This window comes from Zerene cesonia, chromosome 15 (genome assembly GCF_012273895.1).
Source record: "Zerene cesonia ecotype Mississippi chromosome 15, Zerene_cesonia_1.1, whole genome shotgun sequence".
Lineage (NCBI taxonomy): Eukaryota > Metazoa > Arthropoda > Insecta > Lepidoptera > Pieridae > Zerene > Zerene cesonia.
This window is the reverse complement of record NC_052116.1, coordinates 7,226,047-7,243,599: the sequence shown is the minus strand read 5'-3', so window position 1 is coordinate 7,243,599 and position 17,553 is coordinate 7,226,047. Positions and strand designations below refer to the sequence as shown.

Below are 17,553 nucleotides of genomic sequence, written 5' to 3'. Positions count from 1 at the left end.
CCTCACGTGATTAATGGACAACCCCTTAGGAAAAGTTGGTCACCTTTCGCTTTGGAAGACACACTACCGATAGATTTCCACAGCTTGAAGAGAAGATAAATACAGTTGAACATCCTTCTAAACCAATTTCACCTCGATTATTTAGTTAATTATAATTTGACTCTACTTAATTGTTATGAAAATAAATTATTTATTTAAGCAGTAAGTATTTAAGGGTCAATTATTTCAAAAGGGAAGCGCACATTAAATATCTCAGCTCTTTTCTCATTAAAATTTAGTACCTTAACGTGATGGTTGGGTGGTTGGTGGTTTAGAGCCAGTTAAAGTTAACGGTAAAGCATTAACGTTTTCAGGCCCGCAATAAAGCTGAGGTAGATAAGTTTCTAATGGTTAACTTTGAAACGTTCATTGCATATTTTTTATACCTAGTACTATATTCATAAATAAAGTTTATTTTAACGATTTGAGGGTTGATATGTTTAAATAGACTCTATCGTTTATACGTACGTTTTAAACATGGGCCTAAGACCTTCCTGTTAGTAAACGATTCCCAAGTAGATAGTACAGAAAACCAAGATGCAAACTATTATTCTATATATCTGTTTCAAAACACGAGAGTCTGTCATGTTATAACAAATTGTGCTCATACATTTTGTCGTCCATATGGTGTCATATTGTTTAATAATATCAGGAACTGCGTACAACTGCACTCATTATTAATATTCCAGTTAACTTCACGCGGTTCACGTGGGAGAGATTCCAAAGCGTCGAAGTGATGACGAATAGAAATATTTCGATGTAATAGCACTATTATTAGACGGTTGTGTTACGAAACGCGGCGCGGAAAGAACCGACGCTCTTGATAGTAGTGATTGATTGGTTTGAAGTACAATTGTTTTAAGATAAACACGATTGTTACCACGAACTCGTACACGTAAGAACGTTTTAAAGTGGAATTGTTTGAAAGCAGCAGACTATGTATGTAAACTCTCTCGGTGCGTGAGTCGAACATGTTTCAATGCTGTGGTGCACTGAAATCTTAATTACTTACCGATCAAGTGAATTTACAATTCGTAAATGACAAGAGTAGTTTTTATTTCCCTTTGTCTTTTAACTGTGCAAGAAATCGAATTACATACAATAAGGAAACTTAAAAGTAAAAAACGTACAAACAAGTCACTGAATTCGTCCCTATTATATGTTGATTGTGCACAATTTTCACATATTGTTAAATACATATATGTTGCAATGCTTTTGAGCGGTAAGTAATTAAGATTTCAGTGCATTGAAACTCTCAGTCCCAGTAAAATCAGGGAATGCGAGACCACGAATACAATTGATTTTTCAATTTATGTGTAGTTTATCTTCTGCTCGAGACGTCCAAGAGTCAAAAGTACGACGACATGTGACAAATGCCGAACCCGCGCTTGGCCAGCGTGTTGAATTATTACTTGAACTCTCTTAAGAGGCTTGTTTCCCCACAGGAACATACAAAAACCTATTCAGGAAAATAGCAACACTCATCTGCTAATCTAGTGTGCGAACCAATTCTGGTTAGTTGGATACCCATACAAATGTTAATCTATTTTATCGCAGCATCTTCAATTCTTTACATTTAAAGTTACTTAAGAATATGTATTAAGCACAGATAAGCAGAGTGTGCAACACGATAAGCCAATTATCAACCCTCGTCTCCAGTTAACTTGTGATAACTAACTGTAACATTAAACACAATTATCCGGTAACTTAATCTCTTTTACTTTAACATACTGTGCAGCTTGAAACTAGCTTTGGATAATCGTTGATAAATCTTGAGTTTGATAGGAATTTTAAATAACAACCTTGAGCTCGCCACATCATTCGCGTGGTCGCCTTGTAACGATGAATAAGAAAAATGTGTCTTATATCAGTAATTTTATTATAATAAAAAAACTCATTCTCACATTTATAACATTACTGTGGATAGTGGTGGAGGAATTGGTAATTCATTTACCTTTTTACTGGTTTGAACAACTTATTTTGTGATTATCAATAATTGCATATAATCAGATGCAAATATTCATTATAATCAAACACGAGAAAATAATCTCAGTGTCCAACAATCATAATATTTTTAAGGTAATAATGTTCATCATGTTCTTTCTGGCAAATAAAAGTTTTTTTTTTTTCAATATGGGTCATGGGACTCCTCAGTAGGATGAATGGTAAGAGTAAACAAAAGAAGCTCATTACGGATGTAAGCGCAAAGATTAATGTAAACAACAGTCTAGTAATATTTAAGTATAGTAGCTATATACGAAACGATGCAATATTTTTTGTAATTAATGTTTTACCTCACGATGCCATATTCATCTTAATATTATCAAAAACTGTCATGCGTCAACGAGTTTCATTTTAATATTTGGACTATTTATTAAGATTTGAAAATTGAAACTGGAAATCTACTCAATGATTTAAAAAGTTAATAATCAAATAGTATAACTAATTAATAATGCCATAACTCTCGTCGAATTACATTTCTTTCTTCAAAAATTCCTTAAAAAAATTATAAAAAGGAAAATTATCTAGAAGGATCTTTTTCAGCCGGATAATAATCAGGCAATTCCGTTGCTAACTCAATTTCCTTGCAAAGGAATTCTTAACACAACATACCTCAGCCCGACGCGATTTTACTTTGAATTAGATATTTCCGACTTATTTTATTAAGTAATTCAAATTTGCATTGCTGAATATATTATAAAAATTATATATAGTAAACCATATTTCACTATTTTCTTTAAAAAAATATAAATACATAGTATTTCTTTTAAAACGTTACAATTTTATAATCAGATCTTTTAAGTATATACGTTATGAAGATCGGGTTTATGTCCAAATTAAATTCGTAACGTTGGAATATTGGTATTATCGATGTTAGATAGATTATTGTTACTGCTTACATATAAATAATTTATGATACTTTAGAGATAATAATCTCAATCTTAATTATGCTTGCACTTGTGTGTTGTTTGCAAAATTTATTCGGCGACCGGTATAACCTCGTATGCATTATGCTCTTCTGAATTGAGAAAAGGTCACGCGTAGGTGAAACACAAATTTCCTACACTTCTTAAAATTTCTGAATTTATATTTATTTACGTTTGAAGGTCAGAGGAGATTTTATAAATAATCATTATTTTTGTATTATTGTCTCGAAAGGAGGAAATGTTATGTATACTTTGTTCGTGATTGTTATAAGTTTATACTGAAGGTATGAATGCAAAAATAAATAACTATAATAATTATATAATTTGTATGTTGACCATCGATCTATTATTAAGATATTTGCAAACGTCAAATTAATGTTTATGTAAGTAGGTATGTAAATATTAGACATAATATAAACTAATAAATACGAAAATGAAACATTATAGCAAAATTTTTGCAACAAATTGGCTTAAGTGAGGAAATTAAATATATATTCTGTGGAGCGTAACCACAAGGTTGGGTATATATAGAGAATAGTCGCTGAACGGAAAATCACGATTAGACACGGAATCCATATCATTATTTATTTAATATTCCTTCAACAATTTAACACAAATATTTGAGACTGATACTTATATATCATGAAGTAAAAGCAACTTTGGTTCATCAAATATATAAGAAGCATTCACCTTTCCACAGCTGAACACATGATATAGAGTATAGAATTCTTTTAGAAATATACGAATATTATCAATAGTCACTACTATGTCCCGAGTTCTTAGGACAAGATACAAATATCTTTCCGATGAAATTTTGTATAAACAATGATTTGTAAAACGGAATAGTATCTTGGTATCAGGATATCATGAACACAATAGAAATGTCGCAATGGAGACCGCCAAAATTCAATTTTAATCCAAGTTGTTTACACGCTTACAAGGCCCATTGTAAGCGTGTAAACAACTCAAATGAAAAGTAGAGATCAGATAGAAAAATAGATTTCACTTTAAATTAATTATTATCCTTTAGCTAAAAACCTACAAAAAAGGCCCTGGCAGCAAACCTGCGTAACGTGAACATATACGTAAAAAGTAACGAGATACTAGGATAGCATGAATACAATGGAGTGTCAGACTAAGAATCAACTGCCTACATCCGCAAGTTGCATCTTCGCGATCCTCGACGTATTGTGAGCGACGCAAACAGGTCAGATGAGTAGTCGACATCAGAGTATCCAGGAACTAGGGCAGAATAGTTATTACCCGCTGGATTGTGGCAAGGGTCCTTCGTCTATTTTTATTTTTAAAAATGTTACAACACCGTATTGCGTTGGCAACGTTATGCAGAAATTTTATGACGGCTATTCGTAGATGTTTTATTAATATTAAAAGGTAGTTGTTAGGTATTTGCTTTGCTAAACAGTTATTTTTTGGGTTGATAAGGGTGTGATAAGTTTTCATTTACTTATTTCTTAAAAAAAATTAAAAAGAAGGTATACAATCCATTGTCCGTTTATTGAAAATATTATTGATACAATCAATTCTTTACACAGCTATCGTTGTTTAAAACAAATCAGACCAACATGCATACGATCCAACCGATGTGGAACTACATCAACGTTGACCCAAATTCAACTGAGACCGTCACTACTCACTCGTCATAATGGAGCATCGTAATGACATGCAAAACGGTCGGAAACGAAGCAGCCGGGAAAAAGGAATACCGGAAAATGTACCGCTCGGCTAAATGTCCCCAGCAAATGTTCCTATTCAGGTTGAAACCGCTTGTTCCCGAAACCCGCTTTTACGCTCAGCGATCCACGCTTTGTGGCCTACCTCCTAATTGGATGATTCTTAATTGCAACTACAGTTTTAATTTATAAGGACGCTGTAATTATAAAATATTGTTGACTGCGAAAATTAATCCCGCCATTCAAATAAGGGAAAATGTACATTAAAATAATTGGAAACGGCAATCGAATTAATCATATATTAATTAAATTGATTGTCCGGGATGAAAATGTCGATAATGATAGAATTCGGACATCCGTATAAACGTAGTGAAATTTTATCCGACAAGGCTGAAGCAAAAAAAGAGAAGTACTGAATAAGAACCGGTAGTATATACAATGTACATACGTATTCGTTTCATCACAGGAAATCACCCTTTGAGTGAGCCACTTTACTCTTAACTTTGAGTTGAAATGAAATTTAAGAGCTCTTCAGCTTTTACCATCGATCCTTAAGGAATTCTCAGAGGACGTTTGTCAGCATTTGCGTTAAAGGTAGTGGCTAATTAAGCGTCTTAAATTTCTTGAAAACGTTTGCTATATAATAATAAAAAATATACAAAACATCATACCTTACATAACTATGTACACTGTCTCTTTAACTAGTACAGTTCTAAGCCAGCATTCCTTATTGTAAATAAAATAAAATAGGCATTGAACCGATTTTACAATGTGGTAATTGATTGCACTCTTCGATGTCATTAAGCTAATCTTCACGTGACAGGACTAATTATACCTTAAGCCATAATAAAATGCTATAATAAATTCCGAGAATACTAATCTCGAGAACGTCTGACATTATGATCCAAGTGAAGCATCACAAACGTTGAGTATTACTTATAATTGGCATTGAATTCACCACTTTACCATAGAAATTTCATTTCTATTGTCGCACAGTAAAGTTATGACCTTGCCAGGCACCCCTCGGAACCGGTCGTTCCAGAACATACCGGAATGTACGCAAACGACTACCAGTTCTCTGTAAACTCCCATTCCATATCGTATTTACGACAATAGACCTAAAATAAAGGACCATGTCTTGAGATTTTTGAAAGACTGCAAAACGAGAAACCTTTTTGTACTTCGACAATCCAACCAGTGTATAGTCTGGCTGGCTTTTAAATAAATTGAAATTAGGATCAGTGTTTAACACGCGGTTCCAGCATTCACTTATACATGAAATAGTGACATCTACATCTATGAGCTAAAAGGAAAACTTAAAAAAAAACTAGAGCTTTCTAAATCTTGTAAACACTATTCAAAAATAGAAATGAAAATAAGTTATAAAACTGTGGATATTCTATAACTTTATACTGGAATAAAACGAATCTAAATAAAAGTAAAATGGAGAAATAAATTGGAATAACAAGTGAGCTACTTAATCATGGTATGCATTCAGTGGCATCAATTAATAACTACCGCCAAGTCAAAAGGGGAACAGCATGCGTGGCTTAATCAGTTCAAAGATATGACTACGTCAGCGACTTAAATAACATTTATAATATAATCTGAATTGTAACACTATCTAGGTTCGAAGAATCAGTTCATGATAATAAATAGTGAAGTAGAGATATCTGACTTCTATATTGAGAGAATGAAGTCGCTGAGTGTAGAATATGAGACCGTAATAGAAAAAGAAAATAATCAATTAAAGGATTCTTTTCCTTTGAGTCGCATTTTAATTTAAGGTGTTACTTTTAAACATTGTACTTAAAAATATTTTGACCAGTTATTAAAATAATAAAAAATTGAAATTATTCGGCACCTACGTCACAGTGTATTGACAGATATCGACACAATAAGCCCGCTAATTCGTTTAGCATTACAACAAGTAATGTGATTACCCATAAAAGCGGCTTTCAGACAAGCGGGCGTGTCTACTAGCATTATTGCTAACGAAGTTTTTTTACCTCGTAGACCATGCGTTTGCGGAATAGGCTTATTATATATATCCCTATGAGGGTTTTTAATTAGGATGTTGGATTCACATCATACTGAGTAATGGACACATTTCACTTAAAAATGGCATAAATGCATAAGAAAGTTTAGTTTCATAATTTGCTTAGTAACAAATATTCAGACAGAATCAAGTTAAATAAGGCAAATAGGGTACTTTGTCTGGATCTCTATATCGAGGCTCAGTAGGGAACATGAAATGCCAATATAAAATTACTTATAATAGCTACGTGAACAGCGCACTTTGAACGTTATCCAATTTGCTGACTTTGGAATTACGATATATTTACAATTACATGTACGTGGGAAATCGTAACTCGCATTTAGCGTCACAACTCGACGATACGGGTCCGATGCGGGCACGTGATTGAATGCTAATGACGAGTCTAAACCAACTCCTGGGTGGCGAAATCGTTGGACTCCTTATCCGTCACATGGGGTACCATCAGTAAATTGAAATTGATTTACTGTTAAACTGACTTTCATTCACAAATAAACCGACATTATAACAGTATTAAAATGTTTGCAGTCAAGATTATTTTCTCAATGTTTCTACATAGATGTTTTTTATTTATAGGTCTAGTGTAGGACAAATTACATTAAAGTTTAAGTATATGATAGAAACGAACATTGTTATCGGAAGCCATAAACCATTAGTGATAATAGTATCGACTTTTTATTTAACGAGTAACCATTGGCAGCTTATCACAAGTGAAATTCGTGTTATTTGCTCCAAACACAATTATATGTATGATGATAACTTTTGTCAACAATTATATTCAAACTTGCGATCATATGCATCACTAAATACATAAATAAAATAAACACCACATTTTTAAATAGCATGTACTTGACACTGATTTAATTTTTAACGATATATGTAGTATGTTAATTTAATCGAGAGAAGTAGACGCCGCGTAAAAGTCTTTTGATTGTTTCATTTACAACAACGGGCTTATCATTTCAACTTGAATTACATACTAGTCATTTATTGAATTATCAATCTTGTTCTAAACTAAACAAGCAAGTCGCTTTCACTCAGACAGTGATAAAAAGCTCAGAACCGATACTCGCTAATTTATACAGCGCATAAACGAAAGCGATGAGCGATTTCTAATTCAATAGAACCATCTAGTAATCAAATAATGAATTTGAGTTTGCGGTGGTTCACGAAGCTTCTTTGATAGAAAAATAGATCGGATGAGTATAATAATAGGTTGAATATGAGAAAAGGCAAACAATTTAATATGACAAAAGGCGAAAAGTAAAAAGAAAATTTGGATAAACAAATAAAAATTATCATACAAAATATTGCCAATATTAAAACAACTACATACATTATTAGAAAAAATTAGCACATTTGATAATTTTTTTTTTTTGCTTACTTTTCAAAGCGTATTGTAATCGCTTATCGCCAACATTAAATATTGAGTCTCTCCCTTATAGGACACCTTTCCATACGTCCAAACATTACTTTCTACAAGCTAAGATCGATGTCCATCGACATGACTAGTCTGTATTTGGTGACCATTAATAACTTGATTAACTGGAAATTTCTTTTTAAATCTCTCCAACTGCTTATGAAAACTATGTTTAACTACTAATAATCTTCCTACTTCCTTCCTACTAATATTATAAATGCGAAAGTTTGTAAGGATGTGTGGGTGTATGTTGCTCTTTCAGGCAAAAACTACTGAACCAATTGCAACGATAACGATAGCTGGACAACTAAAATAACATATAGGCAACTTTTTATCCCGATATTCCTACGGGATACGGACCTAGGCGGGTGAAACCGCGGGGAGCAGCTAGTAATAGTAGTTAAATATAGATATACTTACTAATAATTAACTATTGACGTAAACTAAAAGGAAATCACTCATGCTAATACACAAAATTCATGTTTGTAAAAAAAAAAGAGTTAAGAAGAGTTTAATAAAAAAGTAATAGAGGATTGCACTTTTTTTGGTAACCAATGTTCCCAAACACAATGGAAGTTCTCAATACAAATGTGATCTATTACGGTTTTAAGAAATTTTGAAAGAATAGAAAAAATTCGATCACGAGGCGGGATTCGAACCCGCGTTTCTTGCCTAACCGTTTCTATTCTTTCAAAATTTCTCATTTATAAAGCATTTCAATGCTATTAAACTAACAATTAAATTTATTACGGTTTTGTTACTTGAATAACTCTTTTTCTGTTTAAAACAAAATTGATGTCAAAAGCATTTTAGATTTTATATTTAAATTAATTCTGTTTTACAGAATATGTGCCTCATTGTCATAAAAACGTGGTCTTGGTTGGATCCCATTAAATACCTTTTTAGTCTGCCGTTATCAACAAATGTGGTGGTTTAAAAAAAATTGACAATTTCGACCAAAATTAGGTATTAACAATGAACCATAAATATTTTTATACAAACAAATAACCTTCTTCAAAACAAAACAATTGTTACTCAACTTTTATCATATCAAACAGCAAGCAAGTTTACAGAAATAAGTAGCTTAATATTATACAAAGTTAATATCATCATCATCATCATCATCATCAGCCTATTATTGTTCACTGCTGCACAAAGATCTCTTCTAAAGCAGGCTGAGTATGTCAATATTTACAATAACAACAAGATCTTAATATATAAAAATCCATTGTCATGATGTTGTTCCAAATAAACTCTTCACCAACTTAACCGATTTTGATGAAATTTTGCATTTTATGTGTAATTTGGTCCAACTTGAGATGTAGGATAGTTTTTATTTCGATTAATTATCCCAATAATTTATAATCTTGATATTTTTAATTATTACTCAGCCACAGCAACGTGTGGCCTAGTATGCTAGTTAATTATATAATCTAGTTATATATTCACAAGGGGATTAGAAAATTATGTTTGTCCTAATTCAAAAACAAACATTTATAGAAGACCTTGCACTAGAAACGGTAGAGTATCTGTGACTCACAAAAATAACTTTTATTTGTGTTTTCTTAGCTCACTTTGTAGAGCGTACCAAATCAATTATTTTTATTATCCACCAATTAAACACATGGCTGTAATAACTATTGAAAACAGCATATTAAGAAATTGTGATTTATTAGATTTTGAAATAAAGTATGATGGTGTATGTCAGTGAGGAGTTATTATGAATCTATTATTGAATTTCAGGTATTATCTATGGACAATACCTGTTATGGAAATTCAATTTGGACAGATTACAAAAATTCATTCATTAGAAAGCTGTAAATTATAAAATAAAATATAATTGAAATAATAAATGTTATTTCATATAAAATATTTCTTTAATATTAAAATAATAGAGAGGTCATGTTCAACAGAAACTTTTTTAGTTGTTTAATGTCATCTTATAATAAGCTACAGACTGAGCTTTAATTTTTATTAACTGTTTTAGTCTACCTACAGATATGGGGTCAAGGAAGATAGCTAGAGTTGCATTTATAAATATTATTCTTAATTATGAGAGAAGGTTCTTAATTATAAGGTTATTTAATGCAAATTATGAATAGTAAAGGATCCATTGAAAAAATTTGCACATTTAATAAATGATAATGGAATTAAAAAACCATTAAAGTATTTTTTATAATTAATTGATTTACTATACTATAGGTTTTTAAATTATTTTCATAACAAAATAAAAAATTACAAACTCCGTTTTCAGATGGACTTTATAAGACCAAAATCCACTATTTTTAATTTGAGAGGATGGTGCCTGTCATAACATCATTCTTACTCAATGATGTTAATTCTAAACCAGACACAGTTTTTGTGTTTAAATTAAAATTTAAAAAATAAATGAAAGTAGAGTTAGTGAACCACACTTTTAATTAAAAAAAATCTATAACTATAAACATATTTTATATCGAGTTTTATTGTATACAATATACAATTATTATATTATATCAATTATAAAACAGGTTAATATGTTACGTTGTAAAGTTATTATCAATTATCATATGAAAGCGTAGCAGATCGTATCTTTTAAGATAAGCAGAATAACTGATAAGATTTACCAAATTACAATTTATAACATTTATACATTAGGCATTTCGGGTTTTACACATATTTCCTTTACAACTCGTCATCGTCAGAGATTTGTTATCGTTATATTTGTTATCTGAATCTAGAAAAAACGCGAAACACAAACAAGGTTATTTATGAGCTTATTAAAGTACTGTCGCTTCTCAAAAACTTTAAAATAATTGGGGCAGTTTAAATACAACGTGTGTACAGCTTGAACTCCATCGGCGCACACGGTTAATATGATGATTTCAATAAACATGACGTCAGTTACAATACGAGAACACAATTTATAAAACTATTCTTTACACATAGTACATACCCATCGCCAACGACGACACACTTGATCGCCTGCATTTCTGTTCAAAAATCCGTATCGTATATCCGAAGCAATAATAAAACAACACGATTATCACACAGAAGGCTTCGAAGCAATCTCAAATCGTTACTCACTGCACAATCACGACTTTATAGCTATTTAAATACATAACATTGATCATCAGCACTTATTTGATACAAAACTGTTCTTAGGCAATAACTTAATTTTCATAATATATCTTGTTAACAATATGAAACACAATTCACAAGCGAAGTTCACTACACAGCAACAGATTCGCCGATGGCGATTGCCATTTGCCGATTACGTTACGTCCGCAGAGTAGAAGTATGCACCACAGACAGCAGAGCACACCTTTAAAAAAGTTTAATATTCTCTTTGGTTAAGACTAAAATGTGTACAGCCACAGAATAATAAGTGTCGCCTAAAATAATATTTCCATTATTATTTAAATTACAATATCCTCAGAATTGGGGGATAGTTGTTTTTTTACTATAGTGGGCAACTGAGCTGGTGGTTCATCTGGTTCGTATTCTATCTGCAATTTAGCACCCACAGACTAGTAGGAAATGATGGTCTTTGAAGTGAGAATTGTCTACACATATGGCTTTGCATTTCATTTGAATCTAATGATATTTACTTGCGTCTTTTTTTCTACAGTGTAGCTGAGCTGATCTCTACTCCTTGAGATTCTAGTGCAGCAGTCGTTCTATTTTACCCATTCAATATTGCAATGTAATTTATATAAAGGCATTTATCTAGTAATATTGATAAGCAATTCAAAAAATTTTACTGTGATACATGAATTTGTATAGTTGTCAATTAAAAAGTAAGTATTGTTTACTTCAAAAAAAATCAGATATTTATTTTAATTGCTTTTATTTTTGTTTGCATTTAATAACTTTTAAAATATCAAGCTACATTTTCAAACTACATTTTACTTTTACTTTTGGTCTGTGGCAAGATATAAACTTTTTATTTGTACTCTATACATTACATACATTTTATTGAAAAATTGTTAGTCTGTGGGAGACTCGCATGGCGTTATTGTGTATTTATTGCGCGGTATTGCGTGATACCAAAATCAATAATTATCAAGATGGCTAAAGGTGACAAAGACCTGGAAAAAACTGTTGTGAAAAGTGAATTACCAACTCCTGAATCTAGAAGTACTGACAATGAGGATACGGAATCCAACCAGGAACAACTTCTCGATATCGGAGAACACTATTTAGTGAGGCGTGTTGATGACTCATGGCGGCCGGCTGAGATAATTCAGACGCGGTACAATGCTTCGGAATCGTGCTATGAATATTACGTACATTATGTCGGATGCGATAGAAGATTGGATGAATGGGTTCCTCGCCACCGGATTATGTCGGATAGATTTGATGGTTGCGAACAATCGAGTAATAACTCTGATCTGTTGTTGACCGACAAATCTGGGCGCAAAATAACGCGCAATCAAAAACGTAAACATGACGAAATTAATCATGTTCAGAAAACCTATGCAGAAATGGACCCGACCACAGCGGCGCTTGAGAAGGAGCATGAAGCTATTACTAAAGTAAAGTACATTGATAGAATTCAATTCGGTAAATATGAGATCGACACCTGGTACTTTAGTCCTTACCCTGAGGAGTACGGTAAACAATCAAAGTTGTTTATCTGCGAATATTGTTTGAAATACATGAGGTTGGAGAAAACATTCAGATATCATTTAGGGGATTGTCCACAACGGCAGCCGCAGGGGACTGAGATATACAGAAAGGGAACTATTGCAATATTTGAGGCGGATGGCAAAGAACACAAGCTCTATTGTCAAAACTTGTGTTTACTGGCGAAACTGTTTCTTGATCACAAAACATTATACTTTGACATAGAACAGTTTCTGTTCTACATTCTATGTGAGGTTGACAAACATGGTGCACACTTAGTCGGCTATTTTTCGAAAGAGAAGGATTCCCCAGAAGGAAACAATGTTGCATGCATACTAACACTACCACCATTCCAACGCCAAGGGTATGGGAAGCTACTCATTGCGTTTAGTTATGAATTATCGAGACTGGAAAAAGTGGTAGGCAGTCCTGAAAAGCCTTTATCGGATTTAGGTAAGCTGAGCTATAGATCCTATTGGTCATATGTTATATTAGAGGTATTGAGTGTAACAAGAGGTATCTTGAGTATCAAAGATCTCAGCCAAATGACTGGTATTGCACCTACCGACATAATTTCCACTCTGCAGTCAATGAATATGGTGAAGTATTGGAAAGGTCAGCATGTGGTATGTGTTACTCCCAAGATGGTTACAGAACAACTTGCAAGTTCGCATTTTAAGAAGCCTCGTCTGACAGTAGATCCAACAGCCATTCGTTGGACACCACCCAGTAAACAAGGCCCAGCTGCTAAATCTAAGAAGTAATATATACTCAATATGAAATTATTAACGAAATGTATAAAGATCTTAAATCAATCATTGTACTTGAAAAAGAACAAAAGACCAAAGGACTATTGTTTTTACACGTATGAGTGATTCTTTAAAGTATTATCATACATTCTAGTGAACAGTATAAATAAGGCAATTCTCTGTTAGATCAACAAGTACATAAGAAATAATACTGCATTAAATAATCAATTGTTTGTGGTACACACATTATGTCATACATGTTTCTATCTCATGTAAGGTTCCATTGATAACCAAACACAGAATCTAAATTTTAGTTAATTTGGGAGGCTATTAATCAATGTTAGTAGATTTTTCCATCTTTAATGTATTGATGTATTTAAGTAAATGTGTAAAGGTTTCAAACTAGTTTATGTTATAAGCGTCACAATGTCTAAGTAAGTGTTTAATGTTAGATATACATTTCACATGTTTCTCAGTCTAAAATTCCTTTAAAATCCATCGTTAATATTATATTTAAAATAAAAATGACAAACAGAAATTGTAGAAAAAATGTTAACCTACTCAAATAAATGTGAATGCATGATAGTACATGTTTGTGCACATTTATTTTTAAATAAGTACTCAGTAGTTTTCTGTATCTGTTCATTTAAATAGAAATATTGAGTTCCTGTGTTTGCTATTAGTGATATTATTTAATGCCTAAATATAGTGATGTTGATACTAGTTTTATAACTCTTTTGTAATGTTTTAAACATTTATATTCAGTTCACAAGCTTAGCTTATATAGATGCCTCCTTAAATAATAATAAGAACAATTATACCTTTAAGTTCTCTATAAGTGTATTTTTATAAGCCTTATTTTTAATTTGTCACTATTTGTGTCAGATTGTTTGTGAAAAATCTTTCATGTTTTTTAGATTCTGTGAATCATTGATTTTGTGATAACCTAATTTAAGAATAAAGTGTAAATGTGGAATAAACTTTGTTGAAAATAATGTTCATTTCTATTTCATTAATCTTTTTTGCATTTCGATTGAATATGGGTAAACTGGCTTTCTATTAATAAAATTTTTCTATCCATCTAGATGTCTGTTTGTCCATCCATACACCAGGCATACATTTATCTCACGAACAGTTAGATGGTTGAAATCCTCAGAGATGATGTTTTCTGTTGTCGCTTTATATTATTATCAACAAATAATGAAAAAACAAAGTTAAGCAACAGATGACACCGTTATAAATTGGATGAGTGACCAATTTTTTACAATTGCTCCTTTGCTTATTTGTATAGAACCTTACATTTAAGACAACCCACATCGTATATTCGCTGACCGCCTCCTTGGTACAGAGGTTAACGCACGAGAGTAGAACCGCATTTCGGGATTCCAACAATCAAATAATTTGATATGTATCTTTGTGTACGTTAACGTCGGGTAAGAGTTAAACTTTCTTTTGCTGGCTGAAAGCGGAAGAATTATTTTTGGAAAGTTGTTATGAGCTGCTGGTTCGCCTGGTTTGATTTTGAATTCAGGCAGAGTCCGTCGCAAAAGTCATAGGTTGTTAAAAGAAATAAAACACTGATATGACAATACCTATAATCAATTTATTTCCAGTATTCCATTTACATGTTACATATAACGGAATGCGATATACAACAGATTTATAAGCTCCGAAATATAATTATTACTTCTCATTAGAATCATACTAATTGTGCGTCTTAAAATTAAATTCAATAATGAACTCAAAAAATAAAGCACATTTTAGTGTATTTCATAGTTTGAAAATGTTTTTATATTTATTCTAGATGTTTATTGCCTCATGTCGAAGTAATAATTATTTTTCACAGGTTACAATTTCTACTATTAAAAATAACTGTATTTGGTTACAATTGTAACGTACAAGAGAATGTACGACTTGAAATCTCTCCATAATCATGATAAAAGTTTGAAGCCATACACACACGAGTGAAACAACCGGATATTTAAGTACAATTAACAGCTCTTTACTAAGTTTTACGCCATAAATTAAAGGGTGTATACAGATACGAAAAATACGAGTGTTAAAAATCACACGCAAAAAAACTCAAAATTAAGAAAAAAGATTGAATGTTATGTAGCGCACATAGTTTTAACATGGCAAAATTTGAACACTTTAATATTGGACACGATTTTAGTCCTGTGCCAACACTTTTTGGTTAGCTGTTTACATTCTGAAATAAATGTATAGAACCAAATATATTTTTGCATAGTTCAAAAGTACACGGTAACGCTTATATTCAGACATGTTGAAGGCGAGATTTTCTTTCGTATTCGTATCTATAGAACCCTTTTTCACTAAACACTGTTAGCAATAGATTCAACAATTATTTTTTTTTGTATTTTTTCTTTATCACCAGAACAGTTTCTAAAATTTTAGAGCTACTACGATATACGTCTATGTACTTAACTCTGCGAATTGAAAAAATAATATATTAAAATATATATGGCCATATTGTATATTATGTTTCATGTCAAATTTGACTAAAATTATACTAAATGTAAATAAATAATATTATTAATACTGTTATTTTACACCTAGAAGCTGGTTACATTCTAAATACACGAGTGATATGATATACTACTCAAATAAAATATAAAAAATACAATAATATTAACAAGATTCTCTCCTACAGAATAAGAAATGATTACGATACGAAAAATGCATGTGCAAGTACAGAGCCAAAGTTGAGTTCGTATTGTATCAAATCCGTCATCTGTAGATAGTACTCAAATAATATAATAAACACTTTATTGCTAAAGTTTTTACAAATAACAGTGCAAGCTATGGAAGTGAAAACCACTACTGACTAATTATAAAAATATAACAAATTGCTATAGAACACTCAATAGTGTTAATTCAATAAAAAGACGTTCTATAGGCCAGTTTAAAACATAGATTTACAGATAATCCCAAGTTAACATCAATATAAGCTGGCAACACCAACATTGTCTATGAACGCACACCACCGGACAACGGTTTTAAGCTTTGTACTTAAATTTAGACCTTGCAACATTATACTTACTTCGCTAGAATAAACCTTTTACACTACATCTCTTAAGTTACAAATGTTATATGCAGTAAACTTACACTGTTGTCAGAGAACAAAAACCAATAAATTAATTAGGAATCTATCATTCAGATCATAATAATAGAAACGATGATGCACATATTTAATTTACTGTTATTGAATATATTTATAAATAACATAATAAAATGTTCAAAACTTCACATTGGCAGCATCCGTCCACGGTGGGATAGGCCTAGGTGGATTAGCCTCTTATAAAAAAGAAGAAGTAACATAATAAAAAGACGTTTTACAATTTTTCCTAGACATTGTTTTGAAAGATAAATCCAAATCCAAGTAGGTATATTTAAGCTTATTCGATATGCCATTTAACGATAACTATAAAACTTTATATTATTTAAATTTACGACTATTAGGGACCAATTTTTAAAATTTTCAAGCAATGTTATAACGACGTTATATCTATATTCTCCTGATGTTTTTAATGACAGTCGATGAATCTTTCAATAACTTTTACATGAATTTTAAAAAATTGGCCGTGTAATGACTAGTTTGAATTCTCCATATATTCATAACCATAGGATAAATACTGCGAAAATTAAATATTTTAGCAACAACAATTTAATCGAGATGTATTCTTATAGCTATCTTATAATATGAGGTATGGCAACGGTGAACGTGTATATCTTTAATAGTGTGACAATGGCACGATGAGAAAAAAAAAAGAAACAAATTCTTAATTTAAAAGACCCGCGTTAATAATTTATAGCGAATTCTTCCATTGTTACACGTCTGTATTGTAAATAAATTATGTTTATAAATATTACTCTAATATTACAAATTTATTAACTTGTTCAAATTGTTTGACTATTATTTAATAGGTGTAATATATATTAACATGTTCGTGAATAGATTTAATACAATATTTTCCAGCAATTCGTTGGTTCTCCGATTATACAACACACGTCCATTTACAAGACAATTCGAGACTGTTTTGAG

General features: G+C 31.6%; 2 protein-coding genes across 2 annotated transcripts in view; one reads left to right on the top strand and one right to left on the bottom strand.

Moving 5' to 3' along the window:
* Positions 1-11,404, bottom strand: part of LOC119832712 (ras-related protein Rac1) — a 32,682-nt gene extending 21,278 nt beyond the window's left edge. Inside the window, exon 1 of the mRNA XM_038356438.1 lies at positions 11,069-11,404. Within this exon, the coding sequence (XP_038212366.1) occupies positions 11,069-11,103 (35 nt within the window). The 5' untranslated portion in view covers positions 11,104-11,404. The remainder of the gene's footprint in view (positions 1-11,068) is intronic.
* A 705-nt stretch (positions 11,405-12,109) lies between these two features.
* Positions 12,110-14,485, top strand: LOC119832396 (histone acetyltransferase KAT8). Its single transcript, XM_038356069.1, has one exon. The coding sequence runs from the start codon at positions 12,183-12,185 to the stop codon at positions 13,503-13,505; it is 1,323 nt and encodes a 440-aa protein (XP_038211997.1). The 5' UTR covers positions 12,110-12,182; the 3' UTR covers positions 13,506-14,485.
* Positions 14,486-17,553: the final 3,068 nt, after the last annotated feature.